Below are 16,154 nucleotides of genomic sequence, written 5' to 3' on the forward strand. Positions count from 1 at the left end.
GGTCTGGGCAAGATGGAGAGGAAACGGAGAGCGATCGCCCCAGATCAAAGAAGACGTCACCTGTGAGTTACTGGATTACGTTTTTTTTTCGATATTTGGTCAAACTTTATTTGGTAGGTGTGCCCCGAGGTGTGCTTTACAAAGGGGCCCGCTGAGGCTCTCTCGCCCAAGGGCCCACAAAAACCTGGAGCCGGCCCTGCTTACACCTATGATACCCTTTTAATCTTCCGTCCAATCCAACTCAGGTATATATATCGGGCGCAGGTCCAAATTCCACAAGAATGGTGTAATATATATATATATATATATATATATATATATATATATATATATATATATCGTTTTTATATGTTACACCTTTCTTCCGGATTTTGGACCTGCACCTAATATATATACCTGAGTTGGAGTGGATGGAAGTTTTTTTGTCTGCATATTTGATCCCTAGAGGATTGTTGGCTGCGGTCTGATTATATCAGGAAAGACTTAGGCCCTTATTACACTGGGCGACAAGAAGGAGCAAATGAGCGCCAACCTGTCAGGTCAGTGCTTGCTTGCTTCTCGTTCCCCGATCACTGACGGCGCTATTACATGTGTCAACAGGTAAGGCTGCCAGGGTGATTGCTTGATCGTCCGGAGAGGCCATAGAAGATAGCGGGGGTCTGCTGCCACCGCTCCTGTTACGGGGAGCAACAGCAGCATTATGCTGCTATCCTCATTGTTGATTTCTCAACATATTGAAAGACAACAATCAGTCAACATCGTGCGTGTTGGCTGATCATTGTCTTCTATTACACAAAGCAATTATTGGCCGTAATCGGGACAATAATCGCTTCGTGTAATAGGGCCTTTAAAGATTTGAATCTGTACAGTCTGGAGGAAAGAAGAGAAAGGGGGGACATGATCGAAACCTTTAAGTATGTAAAAGGACTAAATAAGGTTCAGGAAGAAAGAGTTTTAAGAAAAAAAAACTGAACTAAAGTGAGAAGTTAGTTGGGGGAAAGATCAGAAGCAACGTGAGAATATATTACTTTACTGAAAGAGTAGTAGATGTAATATGTAATGCTGCTTGAAGAAAGCTGATATTTCTGTGTTCTATCCCTTTAAGTGAAATGATAGAGGTTGTCATTCAGAGATGGGCGTTTCCAGCAGTTGTTGTTATCTACATTGTACAGCACACTGCCAGAGTTATTACTAGCAGGATCCAGCACACAGAGGAGATGGCTGAGCTTCTCTCCTTCTTACTTTCTAATGTATTTTTATTGCTCATTTCTTTCATCGTTGGCCTTTTCCTCTTGGACTTTGTGAAGAGCAGGAAGAATGGATCCCAGTTTCCCCCAGGTCCTAGAGGAGTTCCATTTCTTGGTAACATTCTGCAGGTTGACTTCCAAAACCCAACAGAAACTTTGCGCCAGGTACAGTATGCGTAGTCTGTATGTGTTACCAATACCTGTTTAACAAACTCTATGGGGGAGATTTATCAAAGGGTGTAAAATTTAGACTGGTGAAAACTGGCCACAGCAACCAACCACAGCTCCTCTTTCCTTTCACCAGAGCTGGAAGCTGAGCTGTAATTGGTTGCTGTGGCCAATTTGCACCAGTCTAAATTTTACGCCCTTTGATAAATCTCCCCCTATATGTTGTCCATTGCGTCTTCACTGAGGAGGATAGAAATTGGCCGGCCATAGTCATGCAGTGTTTCAACAGCAAAAATGGCTTTATCAGACAATTGTAATGGTTTCGACCCACGTCGATAGACCTCTCACTAGCCAGCCAACACCCTGCTCTGCACTGACAAGGGACAAAAACCCCGAAATAGCTATCTGCAGATGGGAAATCTTTCCTTTTGGAGAGATAGCTTGGCTTGGCATAAAATCCCCAGTCAATGTTCTAAGGCTCCTTGACTGAGCGAGACTTGACTTGAAGGGACATCTCTTTGCTTAAGAGGTGTGAGTGCTACTTTGCATATCCTTTCTAAACAAAATATTAAAATTGCTTTCTTGTTTCCATATATACTAATATATTGGTAAATGCTGAACAAGTGAATAGATAGTAGCAGGTGAATAGCACTGTAGCACGCTTTGCTCCTCAGCTGGCCACAACAATCAATTAGTTTGCCCCATAGACTATAATTGAACGAATGAGTTGGATCTTGCCACCAGCTGAGGTGTGAAACGCGCTACCCTGTCTTTCATTTACATTTAACTAGCGATTACAGTAAATCTCAGGACTGAAACCTGGTCCAATCTCAACCTTTGACACGTCTAGACAATATATTAAAAGTTTAATTATGTGATGGTACGGTTTTAACTTCTGCACTAATACACAGCAATGAGATGTCACATCAGGCGTACAGATTTCATATTACATTCCCTATCTCTGTTGCAGGTGAACATAGGTAACATTCAGGACTTCAGCACTTCATAGAGTAAAACCATCATGACTGAGCAAATTCTGTTAAAGGGGTATTCCTGCCGTGGCCTGAGGTTGCTAGGTGTAACAGCAGGTGGGCTTTTGGTGTTTAACTCAGGCACTTGTCACAGGGCCTAGAGTGGTGATACCCACCCCCGGACACACTGGCACTGGGCTTTGTAAAGGGTAGCACAATGTGTGGGTGCAGGTGTGGCAGAAAGCCATGAGTCCAGCCCTTAACCACAAGTAATGTTTACTTGGAGTCTTCAATGCAGTACAGTTACTACTTTCAGTAGGTGCAGGCACGGGTGTTGGCAGTGGTAGTAGCCGTTGGTAGGAAGTGGTTGGAAAAAGTGTTGCTTGACTTGAATAGGTTCAGGGGCTGTCTTGGGGACCTTACCTAACTTCCACACCTGTGCCGGTCTGTAAGAGGGAATTCCTGGTCCTGGAATCCCACGTTGGGATCACTACTACCACACTTCTATACACCTATCTCCTGGGGTCCCCGACCTGGCTGCGGTGCACTCTGCTTGAAGCCTTTAATAGAGTTGTGCCTATTATTTAGCACAACTCCAATAGGTGAGTGGTTCCTATCTAAACCTCTCACCCCTGGCTTGAATTTAGAATTTTTGAATTTAGGAAGCGCCATTTTTTCTTTCTGTCTCTTAGAAAGAGGAGAAGGAAGAGGTGTAATAGGTGCAGAGTGTGTGTGGTACCTGCACCAGTAATTGGACAACAGTGAACAACATACACGTTAACCCTTTTCCTTCCTGCGGCTGTGTCAACAGACATTACTTGTGGTTATGGTGGTAATGGTGTGGAAAGGCACCCATCATCCCAGAGTGTGACATCTGACAGAGCTACCTTTGAAGAGGTAGAATACAGGTCTTAGTGGCACACATGTACTGGGACACTAAATTCCCATCTCCATAACTATATCTAAAACATTAGGTAATTAAAAGTTGAAGAAAATTTTTTTTTTCAATAGCTTCTTATTACCTTTTATGTTCTGGCTCCCTGCTAGGTCCTCTGATGTGGCTGATTAGTGGACAGCTGGCTGTCTGGCCTGGCCAGGTTGATAACTCACTCTCTGACCGGAGCTTACAAGCTCCCCTGACAGCCACCTTATGTGCAGTAGTCCATCACATTGACAGCTCTCAGCTCTGTGAAGCTATGAGAGTTGGTGTAAATGAGCTAAGCACAGAACAGCAGAGAACAGGCCAGAAGCCACAATGCCAGCCCTAGTTCTGCTTGTGAAGAGGACCAATCACAGTAAAGGAGCTTGCTCCAAGAGAAAACCAGGAAGTGGCACAATCTACAAGCCATGTGCAGGGTAAAAAGGGGAGGTGGAAATAACCCTTCAATATTAAATGACCAGCTATGAGAACTTTTTTCATGTAACATTAGTCCTGTGATTTTTAACATTTGATAAAAAAATTTCACAGCTGAGAAAGGAGTTTGGGGATGTATTCAGTTTGCAGTATTTCTGGAGAAAAATTGTGGTGCTGAATGGTTTTGAAGTGTTGAAGGAAGCGCTGATCAACCGGTCGGAAGACATCGCAGATCGGCCTCGATTTCCCATCTATGAAAAAATAGGATATGCCGGAGACTCCAAAGGTTTGAAAATTTCATAGCATAATTTAATAGAAAATATATACAGCTGTTCTAAGCAAGGGCCAAGGCTTGGAGGAAATTCCTAAATATATCCAAGACCAAAAAAACATAACAGAAGAATAGAATTAAGAGGTAAGTGTGGAAATAGTCCAAAAGCCCATTAGAAGCGGATAGGCCCTGGCTATATACAGACGTTATATAGCACAACTGTTCCGATTTAAAGAATTGGTTTACATTCGTATACTACTCCGTACATTTGGGATGGTCCCCTATACAACATACTATATCTTTAATAAACAATGGCCCTTTCTTGAATACTTTAACTTGAAAAGGTTGGGCACCAATGATTAATCTGTGTGTTTTTGTTAGGTATAGTAATAGCCAGATACGGAAACTCATGGAGAGAGCAAAGAAGATTTACTCTGACCACACTTAGAAATTTCGGGATGGGCAAGAAATCCCTGGAGGAGAGAGTGACAGAGGAAGCTCAGTGCCTGTGTTCTGCATTTAGATCCCAGAAAGGTGAGTGGTAGATGTTTGCCTACAGAATTAAGTTGACCTGTTGCATAGATTTTTTTATACCTTGGGGGGAATGGATCATTGTATATACTTTTCATTCAATTTTATCTGATAGATGATGTGACCAGAAATCAGCAATTCTTGTGCTTGGTATTATTTTTCTTTTACGCCGATCACTGTGCTGGATCAATAATGGTTTATTATAATAATTGAGACAATCTTGCACGTGGCAATACCAAACACATGGGTTTTTTTTTTTTTGGGGGGGGGGGTTATTTTCAGAATGGAAAAAGTGGAGGGAATTAAAGGGGAATTATCAGCACATTAGATGAACTTTTTGTGCATGGAGCGCTAAGGAGGAAGGTATGTCTCTTACCTCGATCCTCAGGGCCGTTCCTGTGCAGTTGTTAATGTAATTGTGTCTCTGTTAAGGGCGGTGCACTGCCCTGCCTCCAAAGCACCGATCTGCCCCTTCTAATGATTATCAGTGGAGTGGGCTGGTTGCGGGAGTGTAGGATCGGTGCTCTAGGGGAAGTAGCTGAACAGCCTTACTGAAGATACCATTACATTAACAACAGCACAGGATTGGCGTTGAGGATGAAGGTAAGACACATACCTTTATCCTCAGCGCTCCATGCACAATGGGGAGCTATCAGCGAGTTAGATTTGTCTAACCTGCTGATAGTTCCTCTTTAAACATTTATTAGGAAGGGGGGTTTTGTCATTTTAAAAACGTTTTAAGTCCCCCAGGGGACTATAATAGGCAATCAGTTGATTGCTTATACTGATCAATGCTATGCTTTGGCATAAAATTGATCAATTAGATTGGTGCTATGAGCGCTCCTTTGCTCCTCGTTCCCTGCTCGCTGCTGGCACTATTACACGTGGCAGCAGCGAGCGGGTGAGAGCTGGGGGGGCTGTGGGGAACTGCCGGGGAGTTGCCCGGGTAATCACTAGATTACCAGCAGCAGTCTGCTGCCGCCGCTGCTATTCCACGGAGCGACGGCAGCAGATTGTTGCTGTATGAGTTGTTTGTCTTTCAACAATGAGAAGGCTAAATGAGTTTTATTAAAAAAACAAAAATGGATGATAATTTTTGGTTTCCGCAGATCAGTTCAATCCACATTTGCTCATAAATAACGCTGTCAGTAACGTCATCTGCTCCATTGCGTTTGGGGATCGCTTTGACTATGATGATGCAAAATTTCAGCGATTTTTAAGTCTCTTTGATGCAGCATTTAAGGCTGAATCTGGACTCTTGGCCCAGGTACTTTAAAACCTTATATACTATATAATATGGTGCTAACATCCACCTACTGTAAAACAATAGAACAATACTTTAAATTATTATTATCACTTCTGAGAAATTAAGAGCAGATTAGCATGTTCTCACACAAGCCATATGGATTTTAAAGGCACATCTGCTATGGTTTATTTGATCTTGGTTGGACTAGAGCACCTTGAACCCATCCCATGCCCATTACCCCCACCCCCCTTCCCCCAAGTTGCAGCATATAAAAAGGTATGTTTCTTTCTACCCCCCCCCCCCCCAAAAAAAAAAAAAATAATAGTAATGATAATATATATATATATATATACTGTATCTCAATCAATCATATAAGACATCATATCCCATATAGAGGAAGATACAAGCTCTCTACAGGCGCTCTGCAAACCATATAAATTATTAGTCTTATGCTCCACACTTTTCCAGCACCCTCCTTACCTCTATGCACACTCTTCATCTACAATATAATGCTTTGCTTAGTAATAATTCTGCATTTAGCCCCAACAAAGAAACAGAACACCTTGCGTAACATGAATCAGTAATAAGGCCTTTTTTGCATCCAGTTATTATCCTGTTGTGCCCCCACATTTCGTTAAGCGCCTTTTGTGCCACAAAGCGTAATTAGGTCCTTTGTCCCCCCACATTGTAGTTAGCCCTCCTTCTCCCCTACACTGTAATTAGCTATCCTTTGGGTCCCAACCCTATATGTCGGTGCTCCTCCACCCCCACACTGTAATTATTCCCTGTTTAAGCCCCCCCCCCACCCGGTATAGTTCGGCACCAAGTACCTCCCACCATGCTTTACTTTGGCCCCCCTTCTGTGCCTCCATAGTGTGGATAAGGCACCTTCTGAACCGCTGCACTAGCGAATCCCTCCTTTTGAGCCCCCATATTGTAAATACGTCCCTCTTCTGTGCCCACATACCGGAGATAGGTCCCCTTTTGTGCCCCATACGGTATATAAACCACAAGGTTATACCCACCACCTGCCCTGATCTACCACACAGTCTGTCCCGATGCTTACAGCTTTAGTTGTAACATACAGAAAGTGTGCAAACAGCCAATGATTGGTCGTATTGGGGCAGCTGAGTGTAACAGATTTTTTTTTCCTATTTCTTGTGGGGCTGGACAACCACTTAAATTACTATAAAATATATCATAATATAATATAACGTAATATAATTCCCAAATTTACCTTTTAGATCCTAAATGAAATTCCTCTTCTCATGAACGTCCCCTGGCTTGTGGATCGTGTGATGAAGCCAGAGTATGAACTGATAGCATTCTTAAAGGAAATAGTATCAGAGCATCAGAAAACCTGGAATCCAAACTACATCCGTGACTTTATCGATGTCTACCTAGTGGAGATGGAAAAAGTAAGGACTCTTATATTCTTATACGCTGTGGTAGAAGTCCATATCTCCAATTCGAAGGGCTTTCTCCGATTTGTCAACTGATCAAGAGTGCAAGTGGGGCATTGCTCCCAATCTCACCAGGCTCCAATCCTAACAATGTCAACGTTATGTAACCAATGTACCATGATGCCCACTACTCCCACATGTCCCAATGGACCAGCGTACCTTTCATCCTACTTCCGGACACTGATCCTGGACTCCGGACACTGGTGATTACTAGTGATGAGCGAACATCCTGATGTTCGGTTCGGATCCCGAACACGAACATTAATAAAAATTATCGTAATCGGTTTGTGTTCACCGAACATTCACGAACAAATAAAAAACGTACAGTAGAAGCGTACATTTCAGTCTACGCACATGCTCACACATTATCAAGTGCAAAGCGTAGATTGAGCCGTTGTGTACATTTTGGTCTATGCACATGCGTACAGATTATCAGGTGCAAAGCGTGCATTTCGCAGTTGCGTACATCGTGTACATCGTACACATGTTCGGATAGGTTTGAAAATGATCATTATAACCATTCCGACCATCAAACAAATTGTTCGTGATCGTAAAATACATCGTAAAATTGTAAAATACAACCATTTTTGAGCACGTTTGCTTATCACTAGCGCCTACTGAAGCTTAGGAGAAGGTTTCTTCAGGGACTTCTCCACACACCACTGGGGAGGGTGAAGGGAACTTATTTAAACTTGATGAGCCCTACAAGTATCATCATATTCGTTGAGATGGGAATACCACTTAAGTCTTTGCCATTTCTCTGTGCTGGAAGCCAAGCCCTGTATGTCAGTCATGCAGGACTGGACATGGGTGGGAGGGAGGAGAATTGCTGTTACGGCCCACCACCAACTCCCCGGCCATTTACCTGCAGAGCTGACAGATTTCCGTAAAGTTACATTTATTCCATGTACACAGCAATAATACTCATTTCTTTTAGGTGAAGGGGGACAGCGCTACTAGTTTTAATGAAGGAAACCTGCTGATGACCACATATGATTTATTTGCTGCTGGGACAGAAACTACAAGTACCACCCTGAGGTGGGGGCTGCTGTATATGATCCTCTACCCAGATGTCCAATGTGAGTAGCAACACTTTATATTTACATCTTACATTACATTTATAACACTTTACATTTTACATCTATAAACTTTAAAACTCTTATTACTGTAGGAATTTATCTGTATATTGAAGTCAATGGTACCTTGGTTTAAGAGCTTTTTGGTTTAAGAGCTCACAGTTTTTCAAAATTGTGACTTGGTTTAAGAGTGTTGCTTTGGTTTAAGAGCTCCCTGTACTGGGTACGAGGGGGAGGGGGAGAGGGGAATGGTCTGCATAGCGGGGTCTACAGCCCTGTACTCTGACCCAGAAAGTCTCCCTCACCTTCCAAATCATAGCAGATCCACTTCAGGCTGGGGCTTGCATCAGGGGACAGGACTGTGGAGGTAATCTCTTGATAGCTGTAACCCCTCTGTCCCCGGATAGAGAGCGCTGCATGTATGTGCCCACATATAACCTGCTCCCTCCTTCATGCTCCCTGCAGTCTCTGTCAGTCCTGATTGGTACCCCCCCCCCCCTTCCCCATTGCTGTCATGTGACCACACAGACCTCTGACAGCAGCCCTGCTTCTCTATTCTGGCATGTTGTACTACGCTACTGCATTATGGGGATCTGCAGTTCCATCCTGTATCTACAAACTGCTGCTGTTTCTTCAGGTTTATGCAGTTACTATACATTATACTCCACATGCTGATTGCTATATTGTACAGTAACTTATACTATCACATATTCTGCTGTTTCTGAATGTTTGTTTCATTTGTTTTACATGTTATTCAGTATAAAAAAAATTATTTTGGGGGTGTAGAACCAATTGTCTGCATTTCAAATTTGCTTTGGTTTAAGAGTGGATTTGGATTACAAGCACTGTTCCGGAACGAATTATGCTCATAATCCAAGGCACCACTGTATTGCAATTTATTATTATGTCCCTATATAAAGCGTACATGTATCAGTGTATGTATGAGCATTCATGTAGTAATAAATATTGTCATTCAGCCAAAGTACAAGAAGAAATTGATCAAGTAATTGGAAGAGAGCGGAAACCGGCAATGGGGGATGTGCTGCAGATGCCGTATACTAATGCTGTGATCCATGAAGTACAACGATGCGGAGATATTGTTCCCCTGGCTTTGCCTCATATGACCTACAGAGATATGGAGATTAAAGGGTACACTATACAAAAGGTAAAAACTATGGGAAATGTCTGATATTATCAGAAATTTTTTGTTTTCTCCGATTAATGATAAACAATTGCAAACGTCCGGAAATTGTTCACCATAATACATGGAACAATAAGTCCTTAGTTACTAAGTTCTTTCTTATTGTTCTAAACTCAGGCCCTCCAGCTGTTGCAAACTACAAATCCCATCATGCCTGGACAGCCAAAGCTTTAGCTTTGGCTGTCCAGGCATGATGGGAATTGTAGTTTTAAAACAGCTGGAGGGCCTGAGTTTGACACGTTTGTTCTATACCATTCCCTATATACCATTATTTTTCATATCTTTTTCTATAGGGCACCACTATTATCACCAACCTGTCCTCTGTGCTCAAAGATCAGCAAGTATGGGAGAAACCTTTCCAGTTTTACCCAAAGCACTTCCTAGATGAGAACGGAAAGTTTGTAAAACGAGAAGCATTTATCCCATTTTCTGCAGGTGAGTCGGAGGAGTCTTATTGGTGTTTCCTGTAGAACCAAGCAAAGCTCCCAGTAGCACTCAGATAGCCACGGGGGCCCAAACTGGCTTCCCCCTGGACGCAGATTCCACCCGGGTCGTGGATCCCACTCGGCCCAAATAGACGTAATACAAAAGAATGGAATGGAAACAGGGGATCACATGACTCAATGACGTATACCATCCCATCCGATCACATGATTTGTGTGTTCTACAGGGCAATCCCGGCGGCCGTAAACCCCGCCCCCCTGTTTACAAATAACTGCATATCAATACTGCATATAAATATAATGTGATAATGCAGCGGACCTTGGGTAGCTAATCAGCCATCAGGGGAATGTATAAATATAAATACAAAAATCAGTAAAGAGCTTTATTAATCAAAATACACATTACACCATAAGACATATATGCAGCAAAAAAAAAAGCATTAAAAAAAAACACCGACATTCTCGGGACACAACGTGGTGGCAACTCTGTTGAGGTGTGTTTTACTGCTATGTGTTTTGTTGTTTGTGGTATATAAAGATGTGATTTATGTATACTGGTTAGTTTGAAAAAGACTAGCAAGAGTCGAAACGTCACTATTTCATTGTCTATGGAGGAATAAAAGGATTAAGCTTTATTGGACGCTGCCATCCATTCTTTTGTATTATTCGTGTTTTCTATCAGCGTAAGAGACAAAAATCCTACAGTGTACGTACTTCAAATATTTGAAGCTACATGAATCCAAATCCCTTACATAGATATGAGTATGAACGGTTTCAGAAAGAGTGGGTTGTTTATTGTTTAGCTTCCCCTTAAAGCGTAACTGTCATGTTTTTTTTTATTGCAGAAATCAGTAGTATAAGTGATTTTAAGAAACTCTGTAATAGGTTTCATCAGCCAAAAAAGCCTCCTTCTGTACTCAAGAAGCAATCTCCCAGCCTCCCCCCTGACTTCTTATCTGTGCATTATCAGGCAAACACGTCTTCATTACAGAGAAGCCAGTGAAGACGGGTTCTGCTCTCTCCATTGTAAGCCTATGGAGGGGGGAGGGGCCGAGGGAGATGAGGGAGCAGGAAGAGGTGACATGAAGGTCAGCTGTTTGTAGACTCTCTGGGCACCTAAAACGCTAAATTCAGGTGTCAGAAAGGTCAGCGCTTATCTATGAACTTACTGAGAGAAGATTGCAGGGTGTTGTGCTCTGCAGGACTGCTCCGTGCTCAGTCACTCCTAACAGCCCCTCCCCTCTCCATAGCCACATAATGGACACAGAAATACTGCTTCATCTGATGTGAGGGGGGAGGCTGGGAGATTGCTTTTTAACTACAGAAGGAAACTCTTTTGGTTTATAAAACCTATTACAGAGTTTCTTAAAATCGCTTGTACTATTGATATTTACTGTTTTCAGAAAAATGGCCCTGAAATGACAGTTACGCTTTAAAGTCAATGTCTCACTGCAATTAGAAGTCTTAGGGTACTATTACAGGGAATCTGGCCGATTATCGTTCCGTGTAATAAAGACAACAATCAGCCGATGATCGCTGTCATCGGCTGATTGTTGATATAGGTTCTGACCTACAATCGTCGGGCACCGACCACGCACCGCGGCTGACGATATGCAAAGAGGAATACATACCTATCCAGGTTGCAGGGCTCTTCTTTCTCTGAGCTTCTCACCGGGTCCCGCGCGCTCCAGCTTCACAGCGGCCTGTCTCAGCTGACAGGCCGCCCGGCCAATCACAGGCCAGGAACGCCGCGGCCAGTGATTGGCTGAGCGGCCTGTCAGCTGAGACAAGCCGCTGTGAAGCTGGAGCGCGTGGGACCCGGGGAGAAGCACAGAGGAAGAGGAGCCCTGCAACCTGGATAGGTATGTATACAGTTTAAACAAAGACTGCAAGGACATCGGTAAAGATGTCCTCTAAGGAAAACTACACTAGAGTGAGAGTTACTTTTTACCCAGAACTTCAAGTGGAATATGAATGACCTGTAAGAAAAGAAGTTAGGGTCATCTGATTTAAATATTAACCAAAAACATAAGCTTCACTGCCAACATGTGTATGGTGGGGAGTGGAGGGTGGTTAAAAAAAAGGCAAAAAACAACAGACACTCATCACGTTTTTTTTTTCTCTTGTAGGTCGGAGATCTTGTTTGGGAGAACAACTTGCCAGAATGGAACTCTTCCTGTTTTTTACCACTTTATTACAGCAGCTTACATTTGGGATACCGAATGACCAACCTCGTCCCAGGGAAGATCCTGTCTATGCCCTAACACAAAGTCCACAGCCCTACAATATTCATGTAGTAGCTAGGGGATAAGTTTCCAAACAGGGAGAGATCTGTATCTATGTCACTGAATCTTACCCTTTAGCTTCTCATAGTCACACAATTTATAAAAGATTTTTCTAGAAATCCTTTGCTAATTTTCAATAGTAATGTTCAAAAAGTCATTTATTGTTTATATGAATATAAGAATAAAGTATTTACCCAGATACGTTGGCTATCACACAGTACATTCAGTTATCTAATATTAAATCATAGCATCTTTGTAAGCAGTTCTGGCCTTCAATATGTGCCGTCTGATCTGCAAACAGAATGTTACAGAGCAGAATTCATATATACAGATTGTGGGAAATTACTTCACTTAAAGGGGTTTGCCGATTTAAAAATACTTGTCCACTGTCCATCAGAGAGGTGACCCTGGGGATCTCTCTATTGGCTTCCTGGCTCCTTTGTTATGAATTGAGCTGTTGGTCGGCTCATGACCAGCAGCTCCATTAATTTTCTATGGAGCCGCAAGAGAGAACTAAGTACAGCACCCGGCTTATTCTGGCGGCTCCATAGAGAATGAATGGAGCTGTGGATCAGGAGCCAACCCATGGCTTGATTCATAACAAAGGAGCTAGGACACCATTAGTGAGATCCCCAGGGAGCATGAAGGTTGGATCCCCTGCTTTCTCATACTTGTCCTCTATTCTATGGACAGCACCAAAGTCCGTCCACATTTTCATTCTGCACTCTTAAAAAATATTTCCATTGTATAGCCCCACATCTACTGTTTTAATAAATATATATATATATATATATATATATATATATATATATATATATTGTAGAAAGGCAGTAGGTGCTATTGTCGATGACAGGTATGTGTCACCAAGGTGGCTGGCCTCGGTGATATAAAAAACCCTATAGTTTGCACCTGTGACATTATGTTGCTGAGTGGTTTTTTTTTGGTAGTTCGGGTCCGGGTTTTTTATGGAGCGACCAAAGAGCTTGGGTGGGAAGGTCGCTCCCATACTCCAGCCCAGGTCTTACCAGCCCTTTAAAAGGCAGCTGGTTCAGAGCAGAGGGGGGTGTGGTGTGTTACTGAAGCAAAGTGTGGTGTGTTACTTAACCATAGTGTGAGCGCTATCAAAGCTGGAAGGCTAAGGAAGCCTGTGGGACTTGCTGCATCTAAACGGTGAGACCGTGGCCTTTGTTTATTTTTTTGGCTTACCTGAGAGAAAGGACTGTTTATCTTTTCCTTGAAGTGTTTTTTCATTATGCTGAAGAAAAGCTATTTTTATTTGTAAGACTGCGTTCACACAATAAAGTGTCTTTTGTTTGACTGGAACCCGTGCCCAAGGACTATCTTTGAGCTGAACCCCCACAATTGGTGCTTCGGATGCGGGCATAACCCACTCTTTTAAAAGGAGAAAGACTGCATGTCCTGGGTCAAGGCAGCGACAGGGTTAAAGGAGCAGTCTGACAGCATGGAGGAGCTTCTTAAGCACCTGGTTAAGGCCAGTGCACAGCAGCAGCAAGCCCACTTGGAAACTGTGCAGGCTCAGCAAGAGACTAATAATCTCCTTATTAAACAGATGGCTGTCCTGGCTGAGTCTGTCAGAGCCAGGGAGACAGTAACCTCCCAAACACAAGGAGACATTGGCCGTGTAAGGAGAACGGTAAGGGAAGCCTTACAGAAAATGACGCCAGAGGATGACGTTGAGGCTTTTTTGACGGTGTTTGAGAGAGTAGCTGATCGTGAGAAACTACCTCCAGACCAGTGGGCTGAGGTTCTAGCCCCGTACCTTACCGGAGAGCCGCAGAAAGCCTATTATGACCTGACCCTGCAGGATGCTAAAGAATATACAAAACTCAAAGCGGAAATTTTAGCCCGACTGGGTGTGACCTTGGCAGTCCGGGCAGGAAGAGTGCACCGCTGGGTGTATGGCAAGGACAAGCCACCAAGATCACAGATGTTTGACCTACTCCATCTTGTGCAGAAGTGGCTGCAGCCAGAGACCTGCTCTCCAGCCCAAATGGTTGAACGGGTCGTCATGGACCGATTCATACATTCACTCCCTAAGTCTGTGCAGTGCTGGGTTGCACAAGGAGACCCCCAGAATGCAGATGACCTCGTGGGTCTGGTAGAGCGATACGTAGCTGTGGAAACCTCTCTAAATGACTCAGGGAGCCTGAGGTCACCTTACTGGGGTGCCCAGAGTAGAACAGATACTCAAAAGAGGGGGTCCAAATCTCCTCTTGAAGGGCGTTCTCAGGCCAAGGAAGGGTCTGAACCCAAGTTAAGGGGCCCATCCCGAGATATTATTTGTTGGAGATGTCGAGGCCCTGGTCACATTGCCCGAGAGTTATTTTTCATATTCTCTAGAACTGGGTTACCCAAGGAGATCCTAACTGATCAAGGTACGCCTTTTATGTCAAAGGTAATGAGGGAACTGTGTAAAATGTTGAAGATAACCCAGTTACGTACCTCAGTATACCACCCCCAAACCGACGGGTTGGTAGAAAGGTTTAATAAGACCTTAAAGGGGATGTTGAGAAAGATGGTAGAGAGGGATGGTCGGGACTGGGACTGTCTGTTGCCCTACTTACTGTTCTCCATCAGGGAAGTTCCACAAGCGTCCACAGGTTTCTCGCCCTTTGAACTGTTATATGGTCGGCACCCCAGGGGTTTGCTGGACATAGCGAAGGAGACCTGGGAAAGTGAAACCACTCCATATAAAAGTGTCATAGAACATGTAGCTCAGATGCAGGAGAGGATATCTAATGTGATGCCTATTGTAAAAGAGCATCTCCTGCAGGCTCAAGAGGCACAGTCCAGGGTATATAATCGATCTGCCAGACTTAGACAGTTCAGACCAGGGGATCGAGTGCTTGTGCTGGTACCCACAGTTGAGAGCAAATTCCTGGCAAAGTGGCAGGGGCCATATGAGGTGGTTGAAAAAGTGGGTGAAGTAAATTACCGTATACATCAACCAGGTAAGAGAAAGCCTCTTCAGATATATCATGTAAACCTGTTAAAACCCTGGAAAGATAGAAACCCTCCTGAGACCCCTTGTTTAGTGACCCAACCTGAGTCTAATGTCACTGCTGTCAAAATTGCAGAGACCCTGTCCCCTTCACAGAGGCAGCAGTGTAGAGAATTGCTGCAGCACAATAAGGACTTATTCTCTGAGTTGCCAGGTCTTGCAAATTGTATTGAGCATGAGAGCCTCACTGAGCCACAGGTTCGGGTAAATGTAAAGCCCTATAGAATCCCCGAAGCCCGTCGGGAGGTAGTGTCCAGTGAAGTTAAGAGGATGGTCAAGTTGGGGGTAATTGAGCAATCTAAAAGTGGGTGGTCCAGCCCAATAGTGTTAGTACCAAAACCGAATGGTGAATGGCGGTTTTGTAACGATTACCGGAAGTTAAATGAAGTATCTAAGTTTGATGTGCAGTGTCCCAGAACATGCAGACTACTACTCCTATTATGGCCATTTCTCTTGCTGTGTCAATGCCTGTTCTGGTAAGTGTTTGCACTGCAACTGCTGCTGGTTTCCCCCTAGTATTCTCTGGTAATGTGCATTCTCATGTGTATTCTCATGTATTCCTGTGTATTATTGCATTGTACAGTGGTATGCAAGGCTGTTGATCACGTGACCGTGCCAGTGCCCTGTAACCATGGTTCCTCCAATGGCCGACTAGCTCTGGCCAGGAGCAACCATGTGACCTCCCACTTCCTCCTAACAAGTTAGTCTTCCCCCTGCTTCCAAGCAAGGAGGATGTGTGTCGTCCCTCTCCTTCTCTCTCATCTGGGTGTCATTCCGTTATCTCTCCTCATCGCTGCAAGGATTCACAGCAAGTATTATTCTCAGGCTAATCCACCCAGCAACGCTATTTCTCTCATACTCCTACTCCCATCATCC

General features: G+C 43.6%; 1 protein-coding gene across 1 annotated transcript; it reads left to right on the forward strand.

Annotated features, from left to right (window-relative positions):
- Positions 1-1,165: 1,165 nt before the first annotated feature.
- Positions 1,166-12,457, forward strand: LOC138788914 (cytochrome P450 2D15-like). The gene is made up of 9 exons (XM_069967309.1): positions 1,166-1,412; positions 3,855-4,026; positions 4,393-4,545; positions 5,652-5,809; positions 7,033-7,206; positions 8,189-8,330; positions 9,305-9,492; positions 9,822-9,963; positions 12,101-12,457. The coding sequence occupies exons 1-9, from the start codon at positions 1,218-1,220 to the stop codon at positions 12,280-12,282; spliced, it is 1,506 nt and encodes a 501-aa protein (XP_069823410.1). The 5' UTR covers positions 1,166-1,217; the 3' UTR covers positions 12,283-12,457.
- Positions 12,458-16,154: the final 3,697 nt, after the last annotated feature.

Source organism: Dendropsophus ebraccatus, chromosome 4 (assembly GCF_027789765.1).
Source record: "Dendropsophus ebraccatus isolate aDenEbr1 chromosome 4, aDenEbr1.pat, whole genome shotgun sequence".
In the NCBI taxonomy this organism is placed as follows: Eukaryota; Metazoa; Chordata; class Amphibia; order Anura; family Hylidae; genus Dendropsophus; species Dendropsophus ebraccatus.